At 38.4% G+C, this 13599-nt stretch overlaps 1 protein-coding gene across 3 annotated transcripts in view; it reads left to right on the top strand.

Moving 5' to 3' along the window:
• The window catches only part of LOC150091103 (neuroligin-4, X-linked-like), a 363648-nt gene that overhangs the window by 328745 nt on the left and 21304 nt on the right, over positions 1-13599 (top strand). For all 3 annotated transcript variants that reach the window (XM_090381914.1, XM_090381896.1, XM_090381905.1), the window contains 2 exons: positions 914-1029; positions 9398-9903. In XM_090381914.1, coding sequence (XP_090238040.1) covers positions 914-1029; positions 9398-9903 — 622 coding nt within the window. The remainder of the gene's footprint in view (positions 1-913; positions 1030-9397; positions 9904-13599) is intronic.

Raw genomic sequence — 13599 nt, 5'->3', positions numbered from 1 at the left:
TGCAAAAACCTTGGGTGGTGCAATATGGCCATAGAAGCCGATGCGCCAACAACTACCAAAATCAAACAACAAACAAACAACAGTGGCACCTTTCACCGACTCTGTTGAAACGAATGCAAAGGATCTTTACTAATCTTCTTTCTAACTAGGGCTGGCCATACAAAGAAAATCTTACCACCATACAGCCTTGCAGAGTCGAAGTCTTGGAGTTAATTGAGAAGACACGATTATCATTATTTCCCTACTGTCCTGTCTGGAAAGATATTATCACAATAGCATTTTAGCTATCTCGGCTCCTGTACGTGGTGATGGGACCTCCCAGTAATGTTGCTGGTCCTCCAACACCCGCGGTCTAGGTTTCAGGCTAATGTCAGAGGAATCCAGATTGTTTGCTGTGCGTCGCGACCCATGTAAATTCGGAAACGGGAATCCTGATGGTTGAGTGGTCCAGCTTCAATATGCCACATTGACTTCACTTTGCTTTGGTAAAACATCGATTTTAAATTCTCTTTTAGTTGGATGGCATTAGTTGGATTAAGGATATAAATTGATATACTTAGTATTTTAGAAAGTTGTATGGACAGAAAAAAAAATCATAATCATAAGCGATATCCTAGAAGGCTAAGAAAAACAAGCAGGATAATTAAAATTAAGTGAGGACTTTTATTCCGAATATATGCGATATAATTAAACTTAGTCTTCAGTGCTTCTATATATATCTTATAATGACTAACCTATAAGTATTGGAATTAATATTTTATTATTCTTTAAATATGTTGTTTCATTATCTGTTTGTTATAATTATCCAATTTTGAAGAAAGAAATGCATTATATTTTTACTCTTCTGAAATTTCAATGTCATGAATGCAAAATTTTCTCATTTATTAATTATTGTTTTTGTGTTTTATTGCAGTGATCCAAACATTCCAGCAAGTGAACTGGAAGGAAGTTCTGATAAAGGACGAGGAAGGTTCGAGAAGTTCATATGGCCACAATATGATGTAGTTCACCAGAAATATGTTTCTATAGGTAAGCAGATCTTTGGTCCTTGTGTGCTATTTGTGTCCATTTCCACGATCAGTTTTCTCTCCTGCTGAAATGACGCTAACACTGTCTTCATTGTGTGGATTATTGCTCAATACTACTCGAAGTACCGCATAAGAAAAAAGTTTTAGCCTTAGTTCTGTTAGCCCGAATATAAAAACGTTGATATAAAGAGAGATACGTGGAAGTTGAACAGTGGTAAATTGCTGATCTTGGTCTGGGAGCATTATTCCAGTTTGTATTCTTTGCTTTTCGAGTCAGTGCACGTTTTTTACATACTGTAATGAAAGATACACCGGCAGAGTACTGGAAAGTGCTTTCTCTTAAAGAAATTTGCAGTCATTTGAGTTTTTGTGACTCTAAATATGGTTAGGAAAAATATTCTTGTTAAAATGATATACGCAAACAAGGATGCACATAAACTGACCAAAATTAAAATAAAATTCTCAATTTTTTTATCAGCTGGATGACACCGAATCATTGAAAATAAAAATGTTTGTTAGGAGGCAGAATTTTGTAATACACAGTATGTCAATTGGAAAACGAGACTGATGTTAGAAAAAAAAATAATAATCCACGTATCAGTAAACTAATCTTGGTTTATTCAAAGTAATCTCCTCCCGCGGCCCCGGGTGCCAAGCCATTGTGACTGAGCGATTTCTCTTTGTGCTTTCACTGCAAATTTTTGATAGGTGAATTCTGCGTTCTCTTTTACGTTCCTCTCGTTGAGAAATCCTTTTATTTAGTAGCTCTTGTATCAAAAGTACTGGTAGAGAGCAAGGAAGGAAAGTAATCTTTCTTTATTTTTCATATCTAATAGACTAACTCATACTAATTTCGCTTGGTCACTCCAGGCACTGCTCCTGCCTCCCCGTGGCGGGGCCGGTAACCTTGGCAGAAAAGTTCATCTGCCAGGGGCTAAAAGGAGCCAAGATGGAACAAAATATGTTTCCTTCTTTAGAACCGACAAGCAATCGGCTAGACACAGAACATGAGCATAACTCTTCACAAGCAAAGAGGTTAAAAACCATTTCCTCTGCGACCGAGAAAATGGTTTCCTGAATTTTTAATTTTGAATTCATTATCAGAACAGCCTCTTAGTAAGCTATCCCCATTTCTAATCCAAAAACACTTGGAAAGTATTGCATGGTCTCCCAAGACGGTTAAGGGATTGCAATCAGGGGACTTACTAGTAGAAACTGTCAACCGCAGGCGTTCTGAAAAACTCTTAAAAGTGACAAACTTTGGTAAAATTCCAGTAAATGTAACTCCTCATACAACCCTAAATACATCTAAGGGTGTTATATCTAGTTGGGACCTTTTGACTGTGACCGAAGAAGAAATTAAAGAAGAGCTAAAGGAACAAAACGTAATTGCTGTCAGAAGAATTATGACTAAAAGGGACAATATACTCACACCCACCAGAAATATCATTCTCATCTTTAACAGTCCAAATCTACCCTCATCAGTAAAAGCAGGTTATCTACATTGTCGCATCCGTACTTATATTCCTAATCCGTTGAGATGCTATAAATGCCAAAAGTATGGCCACTTTCAGACTGCATGCAGTGGGAACCCAGCTTGTCCCAACTGTGGATCTTCACAGTCAAAATGACTGTCTGTTCGGCGAAAGAAATTACTTCTCCTAATTGAAAGGGTAACCATCCTGCTTACTCTAAAACATGTGAGAAGTGGAAAATGGAGAAAAAAAATTGTAAAATATAAAGTCGAAAACAAAGTTAGTTATCAGGAAGCAAGAAAATTAATTTCACCCAGTATAGCTAACCGTACCTATGCCAGTATTGAAAAAAATATCAAATAGCCACGCAAACTGATGTTACTGTTCCATCCAACATATCAATCTCCGACTGGGCTCGAGCTGTACTTTCTCAGCAGCAGTCCAATATACTGAAGCACTCAGACCAAGCAAGTAATACGCCTCTTACGATTCTAGCAAAATCTCCTTATTCGCCAGTGATTGCTACTACTCCAAATAATCCTAGTTCAACTTCAAAACAGATTATTCAGGACACATCGATGGATCCAGAGTACTCATCCAAACAGGAAGATCCGATACTTGAAATATTTGTAGAAGAAGAAGAAGAAGAAGATATGGACACAGGTCGCCCCACCTTTCCAAAAAAGAGATAAACCAAAGCCAGGACGCCACAAGACAGCTACATCAGGTACAGCTTCTAAACTCAAATAGTGGCTTATATTTTACAGTGGAATTGTAGAGGCTTTCGTGACAACATCGACGACATTCAGTACTTAATTAGACGCTACTCTCCAGTGGGTTTCTGTATACAGGAAACTTATTTAACTGCTCATATTTCTGTTTCTATAAAAAAACTACTCAATCTATCGAAGAGATCGGAATACATCCGACTCTGTTCGTGGTGATGTAGCTATTTTGATTAACTCAAAGATCCCTGCTAGCCAAATCATTCTTCAAACCCAAATTGAAGCCGTTGCTGTGCGTCTGATTAATCAGATTGCGTTTACGCTAGTCTCAGTCTATCTCCCACCAAACAATACCTACTCTTATAAAGATATCGAAGAACTTTTAATACAGCTACCGTCTCCAATCTGCTTGCTAGGGGATTTCAATGGCCACCACCCTTTATTGGGATCCTCTAAATTAGATAGACAGGGCCGACTGATTGAAACTCTACAAGATAAACAAAACCTTACCATTCTTAATAGTGGTACATACACCCACATACAGTTACCTACTGGACAGACCTCTGCAATTGACCTCTCGATTTGTTTTCCGATACTGTTTCCAGTCATTCAGTGATCCGCTATGGATGATCCAATGGGCAGTGACCATTTTCCAATTGTCTGTAACCTGCTCACTACACAACCATCATTAGACCAACCCTGCAGGAAATGGAAATTTTCTAAAGCCAAATGGGCCAAATTTCACTCAGCAATCACTCTGGACAAAGAAACTATTCAGCTACAGCCTATAGATAAAGTAACTGATTATATCACATCCCGTCTTTTAGTTGCAGCGAAATACTCAATTCCATTATCAAACCCCCCAACCCGACGGCACTTCAACTACTGGTGGAGCGCCTCCGTAGCCAGGTGGGAAGGAGCAGCAGTGCGTAGCACACGCTTCTTGATTAGACCGGGGTTCGAGCCCGTCACCACCAAATACGGAGGATGCGGAAAGGTTAAGGAATGACCACCGCATATCCTGGAGCAATATGGCCTTAGTTGCTAATGCTCCTAAAAAAAACCAAACAACAACTACTGGTGGAACGAAGAGTGCATGAAAGCAAAGAGGGAAAAAATAAAGCATTCAATTTATTCCGTCGAATTCCAACGACAGCTAATTTAATTAGCTACAAGAAGCTAAGGGCAAAAGAGCGGTTCATTCACAGGCAAGCCAAGAAAGATTCTTGGACTCGGTTTTCATGTACTATCAACAGAAATACCGACTCCAGATTAATATGGAAGAAAATTAGACAGCTTTCTGAGACGTTTCCAATCATCTCTTCCCCAATTCTTTCATACAATGGGCAAGAACTCTCTGGTCCTCTAGATATAGCGAATGCCTTTGGTAAAACCTTTGCCCAAGTCTCAGCTGCATCAAACTACACTCCGAAATTCCAAAAAATTAAGACCACCACCGAACAGAGGCCCATCAACTTTAGAACCTCACTATCACTTCCGTATAATCAGCATCTTGAATTTTGCAAACTTTTATAAGCCATCAGAACAACACGAAACAGTGCAGCTGGGCCAAATAGCATATATTATGTCATGCTGCAGCATCTCGATGGGAAAAACTTACAAATGCTGCTAGTCTTCTTTAACCGGATCTTCTTGGAAAATATTTATCCAAGCTGTTGGCACCATGCTACAGTTTTGCCTTTTTGAAACCTGGAAAAGACATTCCAGTCCTAACAGTTACAGGCCAATCTCTCTGTCAAGTTGCCTTGGTAAAATTCTTGAAAAAATGATCCACAGTCGACTCACCTGGATCATTGAAACTCAACAACTACTGAGTAATTGTCAACATGGCTTTCGCAAAATAGGTCCTCCTAGGTCTGATGAGCAAGGCCGAATCTGAAATTCCCAATGCCTTTGTGAAAAACGAACACCTTGTCATGGTCTCCATTGATATAGAAAAGGCATTTGATACTGCATGGCGGTATGGCATTCTCAGTGACCTACATAATCTTGATCTACGAGGCAACCTGCCTATATTTATTAAGAACTTCCTCCAGAACTCCCTCTTTCCAGGTTCGCTACCAAAACTCCTTTTCTACTACATTCTTGCAGGAAGGAGGAGTACCACAGGTGTCGGTATTGAGCGCAACCCTATTTGTCCTTAGAATTGTTTCCATTTCAAATGAACTTCCAAATACTGTAGAAGCCTATCTTTATGCTGACGATCTCTCCATTTCTTGCCATTCTCAGAGCATGAGATCTATTGAACGGAAATTGCAAATGTCCCTCAATAAAATTCAAAAATGAGCCGAGTTCAATGGATATTGGCTTTCCCATCAGAAAACAGTTGCGATCCAATTTTTCAATCAACGTAAATTACATATAGACCCTGAACTTCGGATATCAAATCTAGTCATCCTAGTCTGCCCAGTCTTGGGGAGCAGATCGTACAACTTTGCTGCTCTTATATAGAGCACTGATTAGATCTCGTTTGGATTACGTTGCCCCAGTTTATGATTCTGCCCGAAAGAGTGTATTTCGCTGGCTCGATCCTGTACAACACAATGCACTGAGGATTACTCTTGGTGCTTATAGGACATCTCCTACCTATAGTCTATATATTGAAGCCCATGAGCCCCCTCTGTACCTCAGCAGAAAAATGCTACTACTTAAATATGCAGTCAGAATTCGAAACTTTTCTCCGCACCCCATTCAACCATATCTCTTTAATCCACCATTTCACAATCTCTATAGAAATAAACCAAATAAAATACGACCAGCAGGCCTAGTCGTATTTTATTTGGTTTATACGGCTCCTTGAAATAGCACAAAATTGGAATGTTCCTCTCCACAGTAAGCAGCAAAGAAAGAATTATTCTCACCCACCATGGATTCCCTTTCCTCAACCGGCCTGCGATAATTATTTTCTCCAATGGGGAAAGAATCGTCTACCGACTCTGAATGTGCAACAACTCCATGCTAGCCATATTCAAAACTATTTTGACTTCTTACCGATATATACTGATGGTTTCAAATCTCATTCAACTGTTGGAGCAGAAGCAGTGTTTCTCTCTGCTATCATAACTGTCTCTCTTCCACCTGAGTACAGCAGGTTTTCAGCGGAATTATATGCAATACAATTAGCTCTAAAAAATTTTACTCTTCACCCATCTGCAAAATATTTAGTTTACTAAATATTTTGCAGATGGGTGAAGCAATGCTCTAATTGAGCTGACTCTCTCAGCTCAATTAGAGCAATGCAGAATCTCTCTCTTATAAGGATCACCCTGTTTTAAATCAAATCAAGAATTTGCTGTTGAAAATTGAAGATCGTCAGCAACGAGTGAACTTCTGCGGGATTCCAGCACATTCAGGAATCCCGCAGAAGGGAATGAGCTGGCTGATTTTTCAGCTAAAAATCGTCAACGTTTGACTTCACCTCTGTCTTTATTCCAGTTTCTGATTATAATATTATAATTCAAACAGCATACCATGCACAGTGGACAGAGCTATGGCATAAACAAACAAATAACAAACTTTTCCAGTTGAAACAGGACCCAAAATTTTGGCACTCATGCATTCAGACAGTTCAGCGAGAAAAAGTGGTACTCGCACGGATTAGAATAGGACATACTCATCTAACTCACCTCCATCTACTCACAGGCGATGACCCTCCTCATTGTTCACAGTGCTTTAAGGCCCTAGCCACTGAAATCTCAGGAAACTAGGTGGCAGGGCCTGCCAGAGTAAAATATCAGCTACTGGGTACCTGGTCTGCCTCCACGAGGCTAAGTGTGGACAACGTTGGGCCCAGCAGGGGTCTAGCGGCTAAATGGCCAGAAGAACAACGAAACACAACACTACACTTACAAAATCCATACACTTTTAAATCTCTGGCCTTTACAGTGAACTGTTACACCTACAATGAAAGCAACGCGGGGTTGGGGGAAACCTCCGGTGCCGCTAGACACGAATACACTTTACACTTTGTTCACAGTGCTCTGAGCATCTAACAGTCAAACATATTTTGATTGATTGTCCACATTATCGACAACATCGAACTTCAATACAGTATTTCATTCTCAGAGAATGGATAACATTAAATGATATCGTTGGTGAAAATGCGAATATTAATGAACTTTTCTGTTATTTGAAACAAATAGGAATGTATGAACGACTATGAGTAGTTTCTGACATGAAATGAGACTGAACTGTCTTCACATTAATTATTTATTTATTTTTTCAACATTCCTATGAATAGACACAATATAGCCACAGCAGCTTGTGCGCCATTATACACCCATACCACACACACACACTTCCTCCCGCCTACGATCACAAAACTTCCTCATGCAACGATCACAAAACGACTGGTGGAAGGCCGTGACTGGTATGCTGTTCCATGTTCACATCACAGATCTTTGAATGTTGGACAGACAACTTGAGTAGTCGAGACCCGCTACTCAAGACAACTACTCAAGTTGTCTGCCCAACTGTCTAATAAAGTTCCGAGACTTTAGGACCTCCACATTTTTTTTTACTCTATGTCATAGATATTTGAATGGTGTCGACGCCATGAAAATAATCGCCTTTCAGTGGTGCCTTGAGTTTCGGGAACAAAGAGAAGTCGTACGGTGCTAAGTATGGTGAATGCGGTGGGTGCGATGTCGCAGACTTTTTTGCTAGCTAAAATTCCCGAATAATGTGTTGTCATGCAATGAAATTGTTTAATTCATTCAGTATGAGGGGCATGATTAATAACACCAGCGAGATGAATTCAGCAGAGTGAGGCACTTAATCAAAATCTTTTAGTTAAAGTAGGTCTGTTAAGAAAAATTTTAACAAGCAAAGTTTTACCGACACCAGCAGCGCTAATTTTTGCGCATCTACCTAAACACACTCTTGGTTTGACTACTTAACTGGAAACGCATATTTGAAATTTAAATTGGTATTCGAACACCCTCCGAAGTAAAACAGATCTGAAACCATGATGTTGGACTAAAATTATTAAAAATAATTGCGTTCTATGTGACCACATAGAACGCAATTATTTTTAATAAATTCGATATGATGGGCTTCATTATCCCCACAAGGTATTTGCAAAAATTTTCTAGTCATGTTTTAAAAATTGTATCCGTGAAGTGGGGAGGAGGTTGTGAAAAAATAAGCTCTTAGTGGAAACCGATGAGTAATAACGAGTCTATTTAAATTTTCTCTCACAGCGGTGCATAGAAATAAAAATTACCCCCTTAAGGTGTCCTTTGCCTTGTGCTGTAAATGTGGTTTGGATCTGGGTGGGTGTGTGTCTATGAATCCTATGGAAATTTTCTGAAAATACAGTGGCCGCGATCTTGTTTCAATTTAAGATCACATCACCAAGGTTGCTCTAAGCCTTTTATAATATAGCATAAATTTGGTTAGAATCCGACTGTAAACATAAACGTAAATGAGAGGGGGAGGGAGAGGCAAACACATCAACATAGTTACCGATAAGTTTGTTCTTTTTCTACTTTTAGAAAGTAGACCAAAAACTAAAACGAAGCGGGCACATTTGGAACTCTTAATGATAGATAAACTCTTGTGACTGGTGATTTTGCCAATTTTGATGAAATATAATTATTGAAAGTTGCTCTTTCAACCGCATTATTCTAAAATGATATTTATGCGAAGTAATAAACTGTCCAGTATTACTGCAGTAGAGCATACCAGAAGGGAATTATTCTCTTCTTTTGCTTATGGTCAGGTCTTTCAGAATTGACCAAAAAGTTATGTTTAGTTATTATTCTTATTGACTGGTTGTGCTAACGTACTTTGTACGTAGGCGCCCCCGAAAGATGCCTAGTCCATTCTCAATAGTTAAATTGTCAGTAATCTTTTATGCCGTATGGCTGTACAGGAGAACAAACAAAAACATTAACCTTGAATGCTTATTATATTGCAATTAGACTATAACTTACGATTAATCATTGTATCTATAAGATGAATTCGTTATTAAGCGCTTCTGAGTTCAGAGTTTGTGGTCACAGAAATCTTAAAAAATCTGTCTAGAATTAAATAATTTATTAGCTCCGTGTAAATCAGATTAAAGACAGCAATAAATGAAATTTTAATAATTTTAAGATTATTTTTATGCACTTAATATGAAACCAATTTTTAAATTTGTCTGCAGGTATGAAGCCTAAAATCAGGGACCATTACCATGCACATCGGCTATCATTTTGGCTTCATCTCATTCCTACCCTTCACCGCTCTGGAGCCACTGACGTCTCTCCTCGCCATCACCTTCTTGAAGATCACGACAACCCTCTGACATACGATGGAATCGTTCGTCAGGTACCATGGAAAGATCCGTCATTTCTTTCGACCACCCCTTCGTCTAACACGCGTGACAAGTTGATGACAACACTGTCAGTATTGAGTAATCAAAGCGAGGCTGTCATGCCCGGGCTGCCGACCGACGTCAGTGGAGTTGAAGAGGAAGTAACAGTGTCATCCGCCTCTAACATTACAGACTCTCTGGCAATTATCATGCAGCATGGCGCCTACTCCACTGCTCTCAGTGTGACAATTGCAATCGGATGCTCCCTTCTCATCCTCAATGTCCTCATATTCGCTGGGGTGTATTATCAGAGAGACAAGAATAAGACTGACAGCCTGCAGAAAAGAAATTTTCAGGTAAGAAATTGTGACCTATCTTGTGATTGATGACATTTACATTATCGTAAAGTGAAGTAAACAGTAGCAGCAAATCGGCATGAGTGATGGGGAGAACAAAAGCTACTTGACATACTTGTTGGAATTGAAGATGAATCGATTTAGCATTTTTGAAATGAATTTAAATCCCACGTAGCTCGGCGCAAGCCACTTGTAAAAGCGGTAATTTATTTGTAACGTATTCATTCTAATATAACAAACGGCTCAGTGTTGTTCTCCCCCACCCGTTAAGGGTTTATTGCACATTTGCTTCCTGCTATTCAATTACGATTCTTCTCGTTAGGACATTTTACTAACTTCTTTACTCTTAGTAATATAATTCAAACTGGATTAAATTTTCATCTCTATTAGTTCACCTTATTTTGCAGTATGTTTAAAATATTATCATATTTTTATCGTTGGATAATTTGGTCATAATAATAATAGTGTATAAAATAAGGTATTTTCTTAAAACATGCATTTTCATCATTATTGCAAGAGCATCGAAAATATATATTATTGTCTAATTATGGATGCTGGTTCCTTAGAATGATGTTAGTATTTCATGGTTGATATATATTTGTTAAGCATAAATCAGAGACATACGAGGGAATTGTTCGTTTTATATTCGAAATAGGGTCAGTTGGTATGTGGCTTGCACGACAACAGGACACAAAACAGCCTGGATGACGATACCATCCTGTTTCAAAAACAACTCGAAAATTTTCACTTTTCCAAAGTATAAACGAATAAGTATAAATGTTCTGCTATCCGCCAGCAGGACCACGTAGGTCAAGGAGTTTACAAGTAATTATTTTAACTAATCCGCATCTACTCAAACGTCTGTTCTACTGCACTCTCCCTTTGACCACTCGGACACATAATTGGAGATGCATATTTGAAATCTAACTTAGTATTCGAACACTAGTAAAACTTGAAACGGTATATGCTAATGAAAAGGGCTGAAATTTGCAAAAAAGTCGACTGTATTGTTGATCTAAATTATAAAGAACAGCTGGACGAAATTTATAGTTATGAGATTGTGGCTATGTTTTTGTGCTGCCTCAAAGAGGAATTCATTTTAGTAAAAAAATAATAACAATGATGCATACATATATATATATATTTCTTATTGTGGATTATGGATTGAAGTAAAGGAAAGCTCTCAATATACAGTATGTTTTTACATTCAACAAGTGTTCAATATAGGAGCCAATATTAGGTCTGGAGATACCCATGTTATAGTTAGATGAATATGGCTAAAACAAAAGTAATGAACAAGTATGCTATGGAAAGGGATATAATGATTTAAGGAGCAGTAATTGAAAAGGTGGAGTCATATACTTATCTGGGACAAGTCATTAGCTGTAATAAGGATAAATGGCTGGAAGTCAAGAGAAGAATAAATTTTAGATTCAGGAAATATAGTCACATACTGAAGAGCAATATCCCAGTTTGTCTGAAACGTAAAATAATGAATCAATGTATACTCCCCACCATGACTTATGGAAGTGAAACTTGGGCGCTCACCAAAAGAATGGAAGAGAAGCTAAGAAGAACTACACAGCGAATAATGGAACGAATTATATTGGGAATCAGACTGTTAATAAGAAGAGAAACACATGGATTAGGCAGCAAACTCAAGTAAAGGACATTCTTATCAAAACTAAAGAACTAAAATGGTCTTTGGCAGGACACATAGCTCGAAGACATGATGACAGATGGACTAAGAAAATAACAGAATGTTACCCAAGAGGAGCTAAGACTGGAAGACAACGACGGAGATGGACAGATGAAATTCATGAGTTTGTGGGTAGTAAATGGATGGTTATTGCCCAAAACAGAAGGAACTGGAAAGTTGCTGGAGAGGCCTTCATCCTGTAGTGGATTGAAAATGGCTGATGATGATATCCATATTATATCCTGACTCTGCCAACCCGCACTAGATTAGCGTGGCAGATTATGGTCCATTTCCCTCAGCATGAATTGTTGAGAGACTTCCATCCTGCAGTGGGTTGATAATGGCTGCAGTTTACCTTTTATCTTCCTTACTTAATTGGTGCGTCTTAATTGTTAGTAATAACATCTTTAGACCATCGATATAGTTCAGGAAACATTTCATAGTACCTCCATGACCAATCCAACGGTCAGACTGTCTCTCATTCAGTCTGGGTGTATGCTCTTTCTGGAGGGCATCAGCTCTTTCTCCAAAAGTGTCATCATTTGCATTTCCATTATATTCTGACAAATGTCCATCCATTCTGGAAAAAATTAAGAGAAAACGGCACACCTTTCTTTGAAAGATTTAACTAAATCCAGCATTGACGGAAAATTATTCTATTAACTTTTTAAGAAGATTGCACGAATTATTTGAAGAAACGGGCAACACATTTGATATTTTTATGGTTGAAGCTGTACGACTTTTCTTGCTCTCATCATTTTAAAAGGAATTAATATTAAATTCGTAAAATCAACGTAATTTTGAAAGCTATCAGTTTTGTATTTATTGATTAGATATTTCACTATGTGAGCCGCCTGGCTAAAATAAATAAATAAAATAAATCTGCAGCCATTATCAACCAACTGCAGGATGGAAGCCTCCTCAACAATTCACGTTGAGGGAAATGGACCATAATCTGGTACGCAGGTCCAGTGCGGGTTAGCAGATCGACCGTATTTAACAGTCAGGGGCTTGAACTTCGGTCTACTCAAAGAGCGTGTGCTACTGCAATCCTGCTTCTGACACTTGGCTACGGAGACCTCTAACGGACATCTTACTCTGATTCTTTCTGCGTGCGGTACGAAAACTTGGCAAAAATATCCTTCGTTTTAAATGTCTCATACATGTATAAGAATGTTTATCTGTTTTATCACTAAAAAAACGATTTATACTCCAATACTCTCGCGTATCATTTCTGTAAATTCTCGTTTTCTGAATAACTCCCAACTTCGCTCCGAAGTAAAAGAAAATCCTACATCTACGGTTTTCACTAGCTAACTAGCTCAGAGTGAAAAAACAAGTGTTACGGTAAGTTACCGATGAGGGGTTATCGCACGAATATTACAGAAGAGTTTTTGGGCACATTGTGAGTACGAAAGCATATTCTCATTCACATGTATAGAGAGTTATGTTTAAGTTGTTGTTGTCGGACTAAAACCCTGTGCTACGGCTGGAAAGTATGAGACCCCTCTCCTGAAACTAACTCAAATACGGAGTTAAAATAGCTCATCAAAGTGTCTCCATGGGAGGTGTCCTCCAACTTCTGTTGGTGACGGGAGTCCATCCATGGTCATTTCTGCTAGGTGTGAGCGAATAGCTCGCTGTCCGCGAGGGTGTCAAGTTCCTTTAGCATTTGTAATGAATATCAGGCGATCGCAGGGTCAGTTATTTGATTAAAGCGGAGTTTATCTGCCCGACTGACTGCTTATGCTCAACATGTTGCATAAAATCTGGTAATTTTCTTTCATTAATCAGTAATATTTACTCTATCTGTAATTTTGATAATAAAATATTTTTAAAAGTCGACTATATTCAAATAGAGTTTAGAATTTGTGTGTTAAGAAATGTTGTATTGGTATAATTTTGACGAGCGTGGCATTCTTTTAATGTAATAACATTCAAGGAAGCAATTTTACTGATAACGAAGTATCCAGATTTCAATACTATTTTCTTCAGTA

The sequence above is a fragment of the Mastigoproctus giganteus genome, chromosome 1 (genome assembly GCF_048544385.1).
Source record: "Mastigoproctus giganteus isolate SK-2022 chromosome 1, ASM4854438v1, whole genome shotgun sequence".
NCBI lineage: Eukaryota > Metazoa > Arthropoda > Arachnida > Uropygi > Thelyphonidae > Mastigoproctus > Mastigoproctus giganteus.
The sequence above is the reverse complement of the archived record's forward strand: the minus strand, read 5'-3'. Positions and strand labels throughout refer to the sequence as shown.